The 17,573-nt window shown below is 33.3% G+C and overlaps 1 protein-coding gene across 1 annotated transcript in view; it reads left to right on the top strand.

Annotated features, from left to right (window-relative positions):
- The window catches only part of LOC111032674 (RNA-binding protein 24-like), a 37,973-nt gene extending 20,964 nt beyond the window's left edge, over positions 1–17,009 (top strand). The window contains exons 4-5 of the mRNA XM_022313090.1: positions 14,876–15,123; positions 16,650–17,009. Coding sequence (XP_022168782.1) covers positions 14,876–15,123; positions 16,650–16,813 — 412 coding nt within the window. The 3' untranslated portion in view covers positions 16,814–17,009. The remainder of the gene's footprint in view (positions 1–14,875; positions 15,124–16,649) is intronic.
- Positions 17,010–17,573: the final 564 nt, after the last annotated feature.

Raw genomic sequence — 17,573 nt, 5'->3', positions numbered from 1 at the left:
AATCTTACCTATAAGAATGCATAGACTGTTTGCTCAGCACAAAATATATCAATAAATGTAAAAAATCAGTTTGTGCACTTAAAATAATATCAGTAAAAATTGGTGTTAATTTACAACCATAATTTTAAATTATGCGGTTATTATTTTACACCCTATTCATTATGTAAATTTCATTCTAACAGTAATTTTGTTTTATTTATTGTTATTATTATTATATTGTAGGACTTCAAATAGTCAGCTAGATGCCTACCTATATGTAGTAATACTATGTAACTAATGGGCCGAAAATGTTTCTAAAATATTCATATTTTATAATTGCACACGTGCGTGTACCTATAACTTTATTATATGCATTATTATACAAAAATAATTAATACGATTTTGTTATTATTACAAACATGATATATTTATTATTTATGTGTATAAAAATATTGTTGATGTGCGCTAACGGTCCATCGAATTGCAGTTGAACTGTCCATAATGCTCGCAAATGGTTGTCACCCGCACACACATATTATTATTATGTATTTACATTTATATGATATTATGGTATGTATATATATAGTACCTACCTTTACGATTTAATAGTGTTATAATATTATGTCGTCACGTTATTATCGATAGGGATACGCGCGGAACCCATATAATTATATTTTAATTTTCCTTTCTTTTTTTTTTTTTTACAATCGTACTATGTGTGTATATTTATGCTTTTGGCGTTCATATACGAGGGGATCCAAAATGCGGCCGGGTATGGCACAAAAAAAAGAAAACAATGAAACACGCACTATTGAGGTTTACACGAATCACCACTGCAGTCCACCCCTACTGCAGCGAGTACCTATATTTATATATATATATATATATATATACATATTATATCGTCGAAACTTTTTCGGAACTCCCCTTCGCACTGCACGAGCGAGCCGACAATGACATCGCGCGCTGCTGCAGCTATGGCATAATAATATGCCACGACTCCGTGAACGCGTATATACAGGGTAACCTTTCTGCAGGGTGTTTGGCCGTCTCGTTTTTCCAATCCAATATTTTTGAAATACTGTTTTTCGTCAGTACCTAGCGAACGTGATTTATGCATAAAAAAAACTTTCGAAATACGCATTTACAAATATTTATACCTACTTGATATTATGCATTTATTTTTAAGTATTCACTCAAACTTACAAACCTGTAAGAATAAATTAAAAAAGTTACAGACATTCAGCCGATAATAATCGAAGTTACCTACATTTTACAAACAAAATGTGTTATCTATAAAGCAATAACTAATAACGACCATTTCTAATATTATCGATATTAATCATTCCACTGCAGGTTAAGTCTATACTTTATTATATACGCTGAAAATGTACAGAATAAAGGTATGCATGCAATATGCAGACACCCAACGTATAAATGTACCACCGTGCACCAATTCATATTGGTTCATATTGGTACCTATTATATAATATTGACTGGGAATTAATACCGCGTTTAAATTTTACGATTTAGTCGGGTGAATGCGATAACGTACTTCAGTAAGGTGATTTAAATGAATATTAATAGGTACCTAGTTTTATATTATTAACTATAGGTATATATAAAACATCTAGCCGTTCAAGTCTCGACGAATGCACGTGTCATCGCAATAAATCGTTTAATGTTTTGCCTGCGGCTGCGGTCCCGCCGGGCGACGAAATTGAAGAAAAATTAATTTAACAAAATTAAGTGTAATAAAACATAATCCCAAAAACCCGCAGGTGCTCGACTACCGCTGCTTCTGTCGCATACCCAATTTGGGCAGAGGCTGGTAGTAGAATTTTCCCCTACGTTCCCGGAAACCGAAGATGACGAAAAATACCAAAAATGTATGCTTCAAAAATTACCGAATTTTATAACTTGTACGTAAAATCAACAAAGCCCACTCAATTGAAACGAAAGAAAAGTATATTACACGCCTTTTTAACAAATAGTATATATAAATTAATAAATTATATTATTTACACATAGTATGAGCTATAATAGTACAATAGCGTTTTCCCGTATTTGTTTCATGTATACGTAATTTAAATCTAATTTGAAATTGAAAGCTTCGAAATAATAATTTTTCGATTACCTTCTCTATAATGTTAAGTAACAAAAAGATTTGAGGATGTTCGCCAAGAGTAATAATCGGTTTTTATATTTTAGATTATTCCAAAAGCATTAATAATTTTTGTCTACGTCATCACAAAGACGCGAGTTGTATTTTGCTCTTTTGTGTTTCTGATACACCTAAAGTATGTGTTTTTATTCTCTTTTTCTCAAATATATTATAGCCTATTGACTATGACATATAATTAAAACGTCCTACAGGGAAAACAATAACTTATGAGTTATGTAATATACGATATTTTTTCGATTAAATATTATTACCTAGGTACTGTGTTCAAATAAGATTTAATTTTTAATCGTGTTATAACAAATTATATTAATAATTTTAATATTGCTCAATCACCGACGTGTTTATATACTATTCTTTATACTACTATATAATTTAATATAATTACAATTGATAACAACGTTAATAATAATACTCAATAAAATACAGTTTCAGAAAATATGTAATATATAATTGAATGTGCCTACATAATAATATTAATACCATACCTATTCCATATAAAATTTCAAAGAGAATATATTATATGGCTTTAGTAATTAATAACCATATATTATATATGTTTTCCGTTAATATAAACAAGTTTGAAAAATACACATTATTCTAGTATTTTACTCTTACAAATAACGTTTGTTGTATTTGGTAACACTGCTTCGAACAATGGTTATTGAGTATATAACTTTGAACTGTAAGCAACACTATTAATTTGTAACGCCAAATTTCAAACTAAAATGTGACAGATGAAACACACAAAAACCATATTTTTACTGAACAAATGAAAAATATAGAACACGCAATAACGCGTTGTAACTACTACAACAATGTGTAATAATTATGTGTCTGTAAAAAAATATTTAGATAATTTATAAAATTACGGCAATAATGATCATTAATATTTAATATTATTTCAATTTTCACCCACAGTAATAAATGTGTAAAAATGGTATATATTATAGTCTAAATTTTAATCTATATCATAGCATGTAGCTTAAGTTTTTAAATTGTGTGTTGTAAGTCAACTTTTTACACGTTTAAATGCACACACTCCTATGATTTCTATATAAAAAAAAAAAAAAAATAGTTTTAAAAATGTATAACTATAGTTCACGTCATTACTATAATAATTACTAAAATTATAAACTATAGATGCAATTGCTCTTAAAAATGTTCAACTAAATATCTCTTGTGTACATACTGAATTCTGATCCATTATTTTTGTTGGTTTATTAGTAAACTAATTAAATATATAAACTCACCAATATAACATCTGCTATTGAATATAGGAGATAATATACTAGTTTACATTTTTAATCCTTTCAAGACACAAAACACGTATAATAATTTAATAATTACAATTTCAAAAATCAGATCTATTCTCGGTTATAAGTTATTAAATTCCTACCTATCATTTTATATATTCTTAGTTATTAGACATTTTTCACGAGGTAGTTATATTTGTTTTTTGTGTTTCAAACGTCTCAAACAAATGTTTAATTTTAACTGTTAATAGAACATTTTGTTTGCATAGAGTTCTGCCCAAAGTCAGAGTCGCGTAGTATAAAATAGATATTCAGATAAACCTACGCTGTTAGAGATAGGTACTATTCAAGGCTGAAAGATAATATAGTCTATTATCTATAAACCTTGGGAACTATAATATTTTTAAACCCTCGTGTGATTTTCTGGCGATTTTACTCGGTTACGCGTAAAATATTATATTTGTGTCATAAATTATAAACTCCGCGGCTGCCAAGTGCTAACCCTAGAGCAGTAAATGTACCTACGCTACAGAAATTAGTCACTCTCAAGCGAGCGCGAAACACGACGTTATTAATCGGAGGCGATGGCAGGGGAAGAAGACGCTCGCTCTGCCGTTTGAGTGCGATCAGATTGAACCGGCCGCGAGCTTACGGTTAGGGCTTTTTATTTTATTTTTTTTACTTTCTCGCCGCGTTCAGTATTTTGCGCATGCCGGCTGATTTCCGTCGAAAGCGAAGCGACGGCGGCGGCGACGAGTGCAACAAATTGTCGTCGAAGAGTTTCCGCCGCTTGCCCCGAGTAGAAACGTGTTTAAAATTACATGGTTTTGATTTTAAAAATTGTATACATTTGAAATATATATATATATATATGTAACACAATTAATTGTAATCATTATATAATTTACATTTAATGAAAAATATTTCCAAATATAAACTTAGTCTATACCCGGGATTAAGGTTTAGATTAAATCATAATTGTTTATTATAAAAATGAACATTATTATATTATAGTTCATTTTTAAAAAATAAATCATGCGTTTCTAAGTAAAAATATTAACTTATACGAAAGTCTTATTTATTATTTTATCTCGTAAATGTTCAGTTTTTAACGTATGTAAGTGTCTTTTCCTGCTACGTCGAACAATGACCAAAATTAAAATTGTTCAACTATCAAACAGCAGTTATCGATACAAACTTGTGGTTTAAATATTTTTTAACTTACAGGTTTTGTGTTTTAAAAGCGTTTCGATCTCTCAATCTGTAGCATGAAGCGCGTCAGTTAATTATATCATTATGTTAATAGAAACTATTACACCTGTTTTATGTATGTTACAAAGAATACAAAATTACACAATACATAATATCGTTATTATTATTATAATCTCGCCGTGGAGAGCTCTCGTTTGCGATAAACTCATATTATATAATATAGAAAATGGCTCTAAGTCCGCTCGCGCGTTTTTGCGTGAGGACATCCCCCTTCTTTTAAAGTGCTTAAAAAAAGAGTGGTAGGAAGAAAAGAAAAAAAGGAACACGCGTATCTCTCTCTCTCTCTCTCTCTCTCTCTCTCTTATACACATATATGTGTGCGCCACGTGCAGTGGGACGGTATTATAAACGGTGGCGGGGTTGAGGGGGTCGTGCGCGCGATGAGTCATCCGACCGTGTTTTGAGTCATCCTTACCCTCCTCCCGCTATAGCCCTACTACCCCGTCCGACACGAGCTTCAGACCCCGTCGCTCACCCTCGCGCACTCCCGCCGGTCACCATCGATCAGTGTGTGTATGTGTGTATGAGTGTGTGCGCGTGTGCGTTCGGTGCAACCCCATTTTCCGTTTCAACCTCTTCGCCCCGCCGCCGGCATCGTTACGCCCCAACCTACCCCGTGTCGTAAACACTTTCGCTCGAATCCCTGGGCCCTTTTGCCCGGGACGCGCACGTTCGCCGCTGCAAAGTCCCCCTCCCCCACCTCACTTTGCCTTCGCGCACACGACCCCTTTGTCCCCCCTCTCCAGGGCTCATTCACCGCCGTTTCTTCTTCTTCTTTTTCTTCTCTCGCTCTCTCTCTCTCTCTTTCGGTTCGACAACCCTACCCACCACCGCGCCACGTCGTCATTATCCCCGGGCTTTTGTGAGGATCCGCCGCCACCGCGCACAGAACCCCCCCCCCACCAGTGCCACCCCACCCGTTGCACTGTGTGCACACCTCTTTACTACGGAGTGCGTATATATACATACACACGTAGTAATACGCGACTGGTTACTATACGCGCGTAAAACTACTACGGCGAAGTGGTGACGGGAGGGTGAAATTTAAATTAAACCCGCCACAGTGCGTCCGCCACTCTCTTCCCCTATAGCGCCGATCCACCATCCCGTCCATCCGTCACAACTCGTGTCCCGCGCGCGTGCCAGCTTCGCACCCGACCGGCGCTCAGCTCATGCGTGAGTGAACTACCGCTGCAGGTGTTTGTTTCCGTGTGTACCTAAATTAATTACGGCCGTTAAAATCGCACGTCGACTTCGGACTATAGCTTATTGAGATCGAATAACAATGATTTGTAATATTGGTTTTTTAGGCACCAATATCGTCTCATCGATCCGGTGGGGTTGTAGCGATCTTTTTATAATAATATATTATCGGCTTTACTGCGTTCGATTTGTATAGATTTATCATTCGTGCACTTACCATCATGCACGTTTTTATCGACAGACGAACGCTGAGGCAATCGTGTAAAATGTTTAAAAAAAACTTTCGCCAAAACGTACATGGTATTTTCCGTTTTTAAGCAGTGCCCTGTGTACACTCAGTGATGGGAAAACGGAAGCGATGTATCAGGGAAGTGGTGGTGGCGATGACGAGACTCCGGCGGACGGGGTATATGGAGAAGGGTTGTTGCGCACCGGAAATCCCGCTAAGGGTCCCCATGCATGCGTGCGAACAAAGGGATCTGTGCGAGTAATTTGAAAAATTTACGAGCCGTGTGTTTGACAGCGTTGTTTCAACTTCCCGCGCGCGTTCTATACTTTTTTTCTGCGACGAGATGACTACATCCTGCACCGCGGCCCTGTTGGATCGTCTGTGCAAAATTTACATGATTTGAAAACTAATTACGATACACGAACGTTAATCGGTATTATACATAATGAAAAATGAAAATCATAAAATACCCCGTGTTTCAAGTTTAATCTTGTCTCGATGAGGAAGTAATCGACTGTACGCCCTAAAGTGAGATTGCAGTATGTCCTACAGAGTACACGAGGCTATAATGTACGGTATTATTTCAGTAAAGATCAGTTTAAAAAAATGTAACTAGATTCAATTTGAAAATCGAAAAAAGTTGTTGTCGAGCAGACAAAATTGCTTTTGGGCACAGTGCAAGGTGCGAATTTTGATACCTTCCCCCCCCCTTGTTATCGACGACGCTGCCGGAACTGCTTGCGCATTACGTCGACACGGATTTTGATACCTAGTTCTCCAAACTTGACACGATCTAACCGTAATTTCGTCTATATAAACACGTGTGGCTTAATATCTTCCAGGCCGTCTGGTTTTAACTTATGATAATAATATACATGATCGGCGAACACAGAACAATGATTCGTCCCATACCACACGGTTATAAGTTTACATTAATTTTATTAATAGCGAAACTATTTTTTTATATACTGTGAAACCTTTAGAAGTTGTATACGCGCTTACGTTTTTGTTTATATTATTAGCGTTCCTTTTAAACAAATCAACTTATTCGAAAAACTCGTGTTCGATAGTAGTTCGGTAAATATCAATGACTACAATATTTTATCAGTGTAGGTAGGCAATAATAATTATGTAACTGCAATAGCGATAATAGCGATGTACCTAACGACGGCTAAATGATTACTTGAATGGTTACTACTTATTATAGGTATTGGTATATACATGTATAATATATTGATTATAGTAATTACTAATTTCAAATGTATTGATATACAAACATAATATTATGTTTTAATGCGTATACAACTCCGGTATAAAACATAAATACGTGTATTGGCTTCTTTTACGACAACCATTTCACACTAAAGTCGTTTAATTTTAAAATAGGTATATTATACCTAAACTATAGTCATCGATAATCGTGGTTTGTCACATTTGTTATACTCCGCCGATGACAGTCGATTGCAAATAGGTTTTCTAATAATTATAACGACAGACGTATTTCATTATTACCTAATAAAAAAAAAGTAGAAAAAAATTGCATAACGATCATTGCGCTGTAATATTATCATATAATAATATTATGTGTTTAAATTTATAATATATTTCATACGTTAATTCGACCGAATTCGTGAACTATAACTTCTGGTGTGCGTGGATCGCTACGATATGTCATATGTGTAGGTATTAGAACACGTCATATTATTTATTACACGTGTTAATAAAACACAATAATTTTTAGTGAACAAAATTGACATAAATTCGGTAGTGTGTATGTATAGCTGTTGTTGATATCGTTTGCACGGATACACTTGTTGCAAAAACACTAAATATCCTGCGCTGCAACGGTTTTCTCGGTAGCATTGGGACGGCAATTAATTTTACCCGGCGCACACGAGCCTCTTTGTTTGGGAAATCTAACTTTCAGTTCACATAATATTTTTATTTTAGCTTTTAAACTCAATTTTCGAGTCTCGAGTGAGTGTACCTATATCATGTAGCCATAAAAGTGACAACGAGAAGACACGATTTTCTTCAGAATATAAAAATAATAATACTTAATATATTCTTAAGACGTAAATTTTAAAATAATGGGATTGTTTTTTTTATTGTTATGTCCCGCCGTGGCCCGTTGCTTACAAAGTATATATATATTTTTTAGTTTTTATTCGGCAAATATAATACTTAACCGAGAATGATACACCAAGATTTATATTAGTTAGTTAAAATGGTCAAAGGGAAACAAATTTTAAAAAAAGTCACGAGCATCTACCGCGTATCGTTGTTTAATTTTACCTCTTTTCTGTTTGTGTTAATTTAATTTATTTTACATTGACAAAGAATTACAGTTCGAAGCACCTAAAAGAAGGCGTATACTTCGTTAATCTTAAATTAAAAATTATCCAATAAAGAATTTATTATTTATTTTCTCGATTACTCGATGTATACGACCAGCGACTTGTGGCGATTGTTTTTAAGACAAAGCAAAGTTTTGTAATTTTTCGATTACGGTCACTATATTAAAAGCTGTATTGTATGCCCAATAATGGCCATAAACTTGTCGAGTTGGTCGATCGCGTTAGTCGTGCACGCAGTAAGTCCCATAAATGCTATGTTTTATAATGTGCTCGCGCGTGTGTAGGTAAAACTAGGTATACTTGCATATAATAAAATGTATACAAAATTTAAGCTGTATAATACATATTATTATTATATGATATTATGATATGTGTGTGCGTGTGCCTTTTTATTCACGTTCCTAATCTGTTGCTCGTCGGATTTTCAGATATTCACATCAGACAGTGTAGGTGATACTGAGTGTGTAAAATGAGAGCGCCAAAAAAAAAAAAAAACGTTTTTTTGCGTGTATAGAACAAAACGGTATACAAGATTATTGATGCCGTGGTGCTATATATCGCAGCCGTGACGGCGCAGAGATCGACCCGGCAAAAACGTATATATATATAAATTATTATGACACTAAATAAATATTAAATTCAATTATTTTATACATCGCGCACATATTTTTTATACGTGTTCGACACATATATAAACTATGTGCGTAGTCTCGTGTGGTTTTATTTGATAATTTGTATTATTATTATTATTATTATTATTATTATTATTATTTTCTTTGTTTGCCATGTTTTGTTTTTGCCACCAAGTGTTGATGACAGTTGCACGTGTGGAAATATATATTTTATATACGTTTTCTGAATCCCGGACAGTTTTCATTTGTTCGTTTTGGGATTTGGTTTTGTTTTTTTTCTTTACACATATATTTAGAGTATATTATTATTGTTTTATAGGTAACTATCTTACATCATATCCATTATCATCCATTAATCATCATATTATTTTACTCTATACCTACTACAGTACTAAATATCGGACGTTCTGTATTGTGTATTTGTGTATATTCTGCAATCGTTTCATTTTCGTTTTGAGAACATTTCGTGTCGTTTTAACGCACTAACTGTTTTTTTTTTATTAATTTAATTTATCATAATTTGATTGATTTATTACGAATACGCGTTGTTCTACTCTTACATTACTAGCTCATTATTATCATCATTATCATCATAATCGTCATCATCATCATCATCATCACCATCATCATATTATTACCATTGTTATCATTCTTTGTTATATTGTTTTCTCATTATTATATATAATTATAAAAAGGTATTTTCGTTTAAAATTCATTTTGGTGTTGAACCTTTTTGTTTAAACATATATATTATATAATAATATGCGTGCTGTTGTGGTGAGAGCTTTTCGTAGGCTTTGGTGAAATAAATATAATTATATTGATGATATATATAAACAAAACGTACGAATAAATATAATTTACATATGCAATATTTTTAACATTTAAACCATATATATTGTTTGAATCATACAAAATATATAAATATATTATTTACATTGTTTACACATATTGTATGATATATGTAATAGTTGTTTAATTTATTTCCTGTTTGGTGTGCAGGGTTTTTGGTTTGCAGTGTTTTACATTTTGTTTTTTTTTTTAATTTTAATTTTTTTAGAAATGAAGCATTGATTGATTACTGTGCTTTGACATACCTATATTATATTATTACAAGACACGAATTACTACATACATATAGAATTATTTTAATCACGGGGAGGTTTTTTTACGCCACAATTGTTTATTGCCTGTGCCTTTTGTGAGTCACGATTAAAATATTATACTGCAATTACATACCTACGTTATCGGATATGAAAACGCTTTAGGTTGATTTTATTCTATTGCAGTTTATATATTATTTTACATTATTTTACTATGTTTTAAATGTTGTGATATATAATAATAATATTGTATTGAATTAACACAGTAAACGTTTTCATTAGCAGTGCAGTATAGCGTAGTTTTCTGTATCATGTATAATAATTAATGATTAGCACGATTATATATCATTAAATTATTATAATAATGTTGTTATTATTTTCGTCGTCGTCACCCGCAGCAACATTGGATAATAAACATGAGTATATTATGACAAAATAAAAACGCATGACGATTTTGACCGACTGTGGCAATCGAAATGGAAACGTTCACGCGGAGTAAAACGCGATATGATTATTATTATTTGAACTTGTTATTTAATTTTCTAGAGTAGGTACTATATGTATACATATTACATATACAGTAGGGAAAAATGGCATGGCACTAAATAACGATTCCGAGTACACTGTTCGCACACATACACTTTTAGGTTATATACACACTACGATTAATAACGAAACTCGCACGACCATAGTGCGTGAGAAAGATACGCGAGGGGGTCGTTGAGCTTCATCAAGCATTACAAACCCTTCTGTGCCCTATCTCTCAGCCCCGCAGAAGAAATATTAAACGTTCCGTGACGTATCTATTTAAGGCTAGTGTAGTTTTTCTTTTTAACAAATTAAATACTCGCGATTATTAATGAATTACGCCGTTGTAGTGCATACTTGAACTACCTACCTGTTTGTTATAAATTGTTGAAACGCGGGGGAAGATATTTTCTTTTTAAGCACTCGTATCAACATCGAATATACGTACGTGGATGTTTATTGTATGTTCAAAACGATTTAGAATACAGATACCGACTCATAAAACGATATTGGTGACAGTCAATATTGACTATGAGATAATGGATTTCTTTTGGATTTTCTGATTTTCCAGTATTTATATTTATTCCCTTTCTGATACGAAATAATATCTAACACCGCGTAGTGTAATTAATTTACGTAAACCAAAATGTGTCACATGCACGTTAACTTTATATTTCTAAACATAATATTATGTATTATAATAATTTAAAAACCGAAACAACGGAGTAGTCAAAAATTCCTCATAAATTACACAAAACTATAACTGTATAATATGTTTAGTCGTATTGAGTTTAATCAATAAAATGCCATTTAAAAGATAAAACTCATTTAAAACATGCATCGCATATATATATGGTGCCAGTTTTTTTATGCGTTTTGCAAAACTTATTACTTACACTAACCTAAGTCTTACACCTTCGAACACGTTTCTGCACGTATAATGTTTATGGGTATAAAATTAAAATCGATAGTACTTACTACAGCCGCTGAAACTAAATTTGCCATGTTTGTAATTTGTATTCGTTAAGTCCCATAATACCTTTTCAGACGAGCGTTGATTCCACAAAGTGTTTCGTAATAACATTCTAAAGAACTTAATGTCTCTATGAACGCAGTGTAGGTCGCGTAACAAAGCAACCTGTGGAATCAAATTTAAATCGCGTTTTAATTTAAAGAAGGGCAATTATAATTTTAATTGATTTAATTAAATGCTGCAGAAATGTAATTGTTTGAATTATTTTCTAATTTAATCGGATGCACGTGAAGGTGTTTAATTATTAATATGTTTTTACTTCGTTAGTAGATTACGTACTGTAAATTATTTTTAAAAAAGAAAACTACTTGAAAAGTTTATTGTGATACATTGTCTTTAGTTTTCTACTCTTAAAGAATAATAACGTGAATACGTGTACTGCGAGTACTATGATTTTTTCATCTCGAAATTATAGAAAACCACTTTTACATAAAATGTATAGGTAATAACAAATATTCATAAACACAGAATCACATAAAAAAATGATATTATATTCTCGGTCAAAAGTTTCTCATTGTTAACCCCTTTCGACCAAAGTAATATATTAATCTTTTTCAAAAATTATCAAGCCTGGCAGATAACGATTTTCGTGTACAGAATCGAAAGACCTTCAGCACCCATGCACTCATTAAATATCTAATATAATATTATAATTTATAAGAGCATATATAAACTTAATAAATCCTGTTCATCGGAAACGATATAGTGACGTAATAACATATAATGTGGAACCGTGAACCAAAACATTATTCGACTATAATACATAGCAAATTTTTAATTTTTTTTTTACAAAACAGTGTGCATAATACATATTTATAAACGACTGAGTATTACAACCTATAAGTTATAACAATATAATATAATGTGTATAACTTATAATGAGAGCCTATAAAACATTTTAATATATGCGTTCACATGCACATTTTCATATCTAGTCTCATACTGTGATATAGGTAGTATATACTGTAATAGGTACATATGTCGTTCATGTATAATAATAATATTAAGTGTGTGTAAAAATTTAGTGACAAAAGTCAACACATATTACACACACATATTCTCTAATGAAAACGACTAATGCTTCCCTTCTTTTGAATACACAGTCGTTTACAGGTAGGTACCCACCTCATTGTGCCACGTCAGATTAATTATAAATAATAACACGAGCATATAAAGTTATAATGTTATGTACGTTTTCAAACTATACACACGCGGGTGACTAGGTCAAATAAGTTTAATAACTTAAAAACGCTGTGTTAATTATTCGTATAGCAATCCTTCGGGAATACAATTCAGAACTGCTCAAATAAATAATATTAATATAGATACCTGCACATATTATATAGGTACGACGTAGTATATTTGGTTATCGGAATGCAATTGAAAAAAGGCCAAATTGAATAATATTATAATAACGATTCGATTTGCTATTAAATATTTATTTATTTTTGATACGATTTCTAATTTTTTTACGCTCTGGAAAATTGTACTAGGACGACAATGCACCGACAAAATAGCATTTGGTACCTATTATCAATCAAACTCTTAAATACTCTTTCTGCAACTTCTGTCACCCCCCCCCCCCTCAACCAAAAATCAAATGGTCACAAATTTTATTTGTTCATCCCTCGTGTCAAAATGTCGTCACTTTGCTTAGAATCCGAACGGATTATATAATATTATAGTACGAACACGGTACCGTTTAATACACATCACATAACCTCATCGCTTTTATCTCAATCGGGCGTAACAGATGAAATAATCCACGAGCTCACACTAAAACTCGAGACGACGTGTTATGAATACTGAAAAGGCAGCACCAGCTTTTTAAGGGGTTTGGTACAGACAATTTCAATATAATTGTATATTATGCAAAAATATTAATTCAAAGTAACTTACAAGTGGTCCCTTTTCAGTATCGTTTTAGGTTGATTACGAAATTAAACTGAAACAGCTTAGCTCTGAAAATACCAATGTGACCAAAAAGGGACGAAATGTTTACTACACAAAGCAAAACTTTGATTTGACTGCACCAAGTCAATTTTGTTTTTCAATATCACTTTTGCGGAAAAAAGATATTTAAGTTTGAGAAACAAAAATGGATTCTAAAACGATAATAAAATTTTTTTTGAAATAGTGGTATCGATGTATTATATATTATTGTATAATACGAAGGTATAGCATAACTTTTGGGTTTTGCTAATATTATAGACAATTATGAGTGATGTTATGGGTACGTGCGTAATAAAGCATCATTGTTATCATAAATAAATAAAATAATTTAATATATATTATATCGTGTCATAGTCAGATGGTTTTTATTACAATTAGAGGCGCGTAAGAAAGAACGTTTTTCTACTTTAAAATTATGCGATTCATTTTTATTTCTCATCGTAGCAATTTAAGGTTTTTAAGGTTTTATCGTGCAGGTTATTTTTAATTTCATAATGTTCTGGAGCCAAATACCACTAGGGTGGATAGTTAGACAAGAAGATGATCACGCATTACATTCAACATAATATCGCATATAAGTGTTTAAGTGGACAACCCGAATGTTTTAAAAAATATTCCACTCGAGTGTTTCGGGTTAAAAACACTAGTGGAGGTTATGAGAAAAAAACTCCTCTGCTATGACGAAACTTCGTAAAAAATGAATCTATAGTAGGTAATAATATTATGCCTAGAACAATATTACAAGTAAACGAAAAAAAAACCGGAACACTGAGAATGTGTCTCGACAGTAGAGGTAAACACTGTGGCCATTAAGTGCACATTATAACTGAGGGAAATACTGGGGACTCTACCGTTGCTTAGGACATGCCAATTTTCCCTAAAACATATTACGCGCGTAATAACTATAATACACTTTTCACGTTCAAACAAACACACATAGAATGCGTAATACAAGAATTAAATTGTTTTTGCGTAAAAAACACATAATGTTATTAATTTTAATAAATGGTTGTATTAAAAAAATCATAATTTTAGTAGTACGTTTTGCGTGTAGAGCGGTCTGATACATATTTTATAATGTAATGTTAAACGTAGTCCTAAAGACTTGTCGGGTGCGACTTTTTTAATCAACCTCAACCGTGTTTCAGGGTGCAGCCAAGCTACCTGTACCAAGCTGGTCAAGCGGCCAGTGCGGCGTACTTAGGTGGCGGTGGCGTCATGCCACTAGCTCCAACGCACGCCGCGGCAATGGCCGCGGCCACGTCGCAGTTCTACGAGTACCAAAACGCCGCCGCTGCAGCAGCAGCCGCAGCTGCCCTGTCGTCCTATCCGTCGCAGTACGCCGCCGCAGCCGCGGCAGCTGCATCGTTTGACCCGTACACATCAGCAGCCGCAGGTAATTATTTTTATTATTCATTGCTCTACAATAATATTATACGAGGGGAACAGTAGATTTTCCCCATGCCGTGAAAAATCAAAAAAATGCATCAGAATTGGAGAGAAAATGCATTATCTTACAGTTGTTATAGGGGGTACATTTTTTTCTACCTAATCAGTACCTAACCCACAGTCCTTCACCATACATTTTTAGTAACGTGGCACAAGTTTTTGACACCACTCGGGCGTGTATTATTATTTCAACGGAACCAGTCAGTAACCTCAATGGTAATAAGTCCAGTTTCACTTCTAAACGACTTTCCTCTCAGAAAAGTTCTTGATGCCGGAAATTGAAAATTCTCTACTCAGGCATAGGTAAAGTTGCTTTGAGGTTATCCCTCACAGTACACAAGGATCAATTATCTCATTGCATTTCTTTCAATATTTCTTATCCTATGACCGAGCCCTAACCCTAAACTCACCTTACTTTGCTAGTTCACTTCAACTTCTAGCCTCTACATTTAGGTTACGTTTAGAATTCCGAATATTTTTACCATAAAAACTCTGCTAAAACACATTATCTGTGTATATGTTTAATTTCAGAGTATGCAATTTCCTACCATCTATATATTATGTACATTACACATTATACTTTGCTGCATAATAATGAAAAAAGACAGTCCTTCTCGATTACATCAGCCGGTCTTAAAGGTTGTATAGGTACAAATGTACAATGGTGAATAGTTTTTTAACTTCTACAAAACAACTATTACAGTATTATAGTAGTTTTATGTTCAATCGTGTACGTACGAGAAAACGAGCTGAGACTGAAAAAAGTGATCGTTTAATTTAATTTTACAATAATTTGATTTGGAGGAAAAAAACAATTGAGATTTAGTGCACGTAATGCGTGACTTTTTGTTTGTTGTGAATAGCGTAATACGTTCATCAATAATTAGTATACTGCCGTCAAACGTTAATAACGATGTCGCCTGCGATGATTATCCATGACTGATTTGTCTATACGATTCAGTTGTAATACGTAGATTGTACTGTATTTCTGTTTAGAAATCATTAAGTATCCAATATTTTTTGATCGGGTCTGATATAATAGAGTTTAGAAAAATATATCGAATGGGGAAAAAAGAGACTTTTCGACAAATCATAGCATTATTATTGTGCGATATCTGCTGTATAAGTTTATCACGCGAACAAAATGGTCGTTCGATAAATTACATTTTTCCATTCGATTTTCTTTACTCCCTCACCCCATTTACTACATTTTATTTATATTATTACCTTTAGAGTTATATTACCCTACCGATCAAAAAACGATCGAGACAGTATATTTTCGGCATATCGATGGCATATATTACAATATCGCGTGACGTGCGTGTTTTGAGTTTTCCATCGCATACACTAGCTGCAGTGTAGAGGTATACCATATAATGTAATAAAACATTATAATATTATTATCGTGTAATTATTACTGTTTAGTACTCGTAGTGTCTGTGTCTAATGACGATGTTTCGTTTTGTTTGTCAGGGGTCGCCAACTACGCCACACCGTATTCCTACGCAGCTCTGCCCAGCAGTACTGCCGGTCTGCCGACAGCGGCCAGCTCGGCCAGCGCTTTCACAGGCCTGTCTCCGTACACCGCAGCTGCCGCCCAACAAGCGGCGTCGCTGCAAGAAGCACGGTTACAGTAGCATTGTCAATTCAAAGCAGCCCGTGCCCTCCGTCCTAGATTACGAATTTTTCAGAGTCAGGGACATCGGTAGTGTGTTGCCGTCGTTGTCGACAGGCAACAAAAACAAAAAAAAAATTTTATTAAATAAAACTTAGGTGTACGTTCGATTATTGAATAACATAAAACATAACACTAATATTAATTGTAAAATAATATAATATATCATATATATATATATATATAAAAAAAAAAAAAAAAAAAAAAAAAAAAAAAACCATGTCGTTGTCAAAAACGAATTGTCTGCAGCTTACCAAAAAAAATTATTATTATTCAATAATAATAAAAACCCTAGACTTTAAGTATATTATATTATATAGATAATAATTATTGTAATAATATAAATTGTCATGTAGTATTTAGGTAGTGGCCGTCGTCGCGGTTAAGGCCCGCGGTATTTATGTGGATTAAAAATTAATTGAAACGCGAGCACTTAAGCTTTTCGTCCATATATTTTGGATTGTTGGTGATGGTGTCGATCACTTATTGTATTATTGTTTATAATATACTACGTAGATACAAGTGATGCATATAATAATCGGCCGCGTATTAATGCACTACGTTTGTGTTTTTCGATCAATCGATCTTCGCCCTTCGGAAAAAAAAAACAAAACTTACAAACGCGGCTGTTTCAAATTACATTTTATACATCGATACCGACATACCGTTACCAATTTACTATCGTAACCGACGTAAAATATTGTAACAATACTTACCTGATT

Source organism: Myzus persicae, unplaced genomic scaffold (genome assembly GCF_001856785.1).
Source record: "Myzus persicae strain clone G006 unplaced genomic scaffold, MPER_G0061.0, whole genome shotgun sequence".
Taxonomy (NCBI): Eukaryota; Metazoa; Arthropoda; class Insecta; order Hemiptera; family Aphididae; genus Myzus; species Myzus persicae.
The sequence above is the reverse complement of the archived record's forward strand: the minus strand, read 5'-3'. Positions and strand labels throughout refer to the sequence as shown.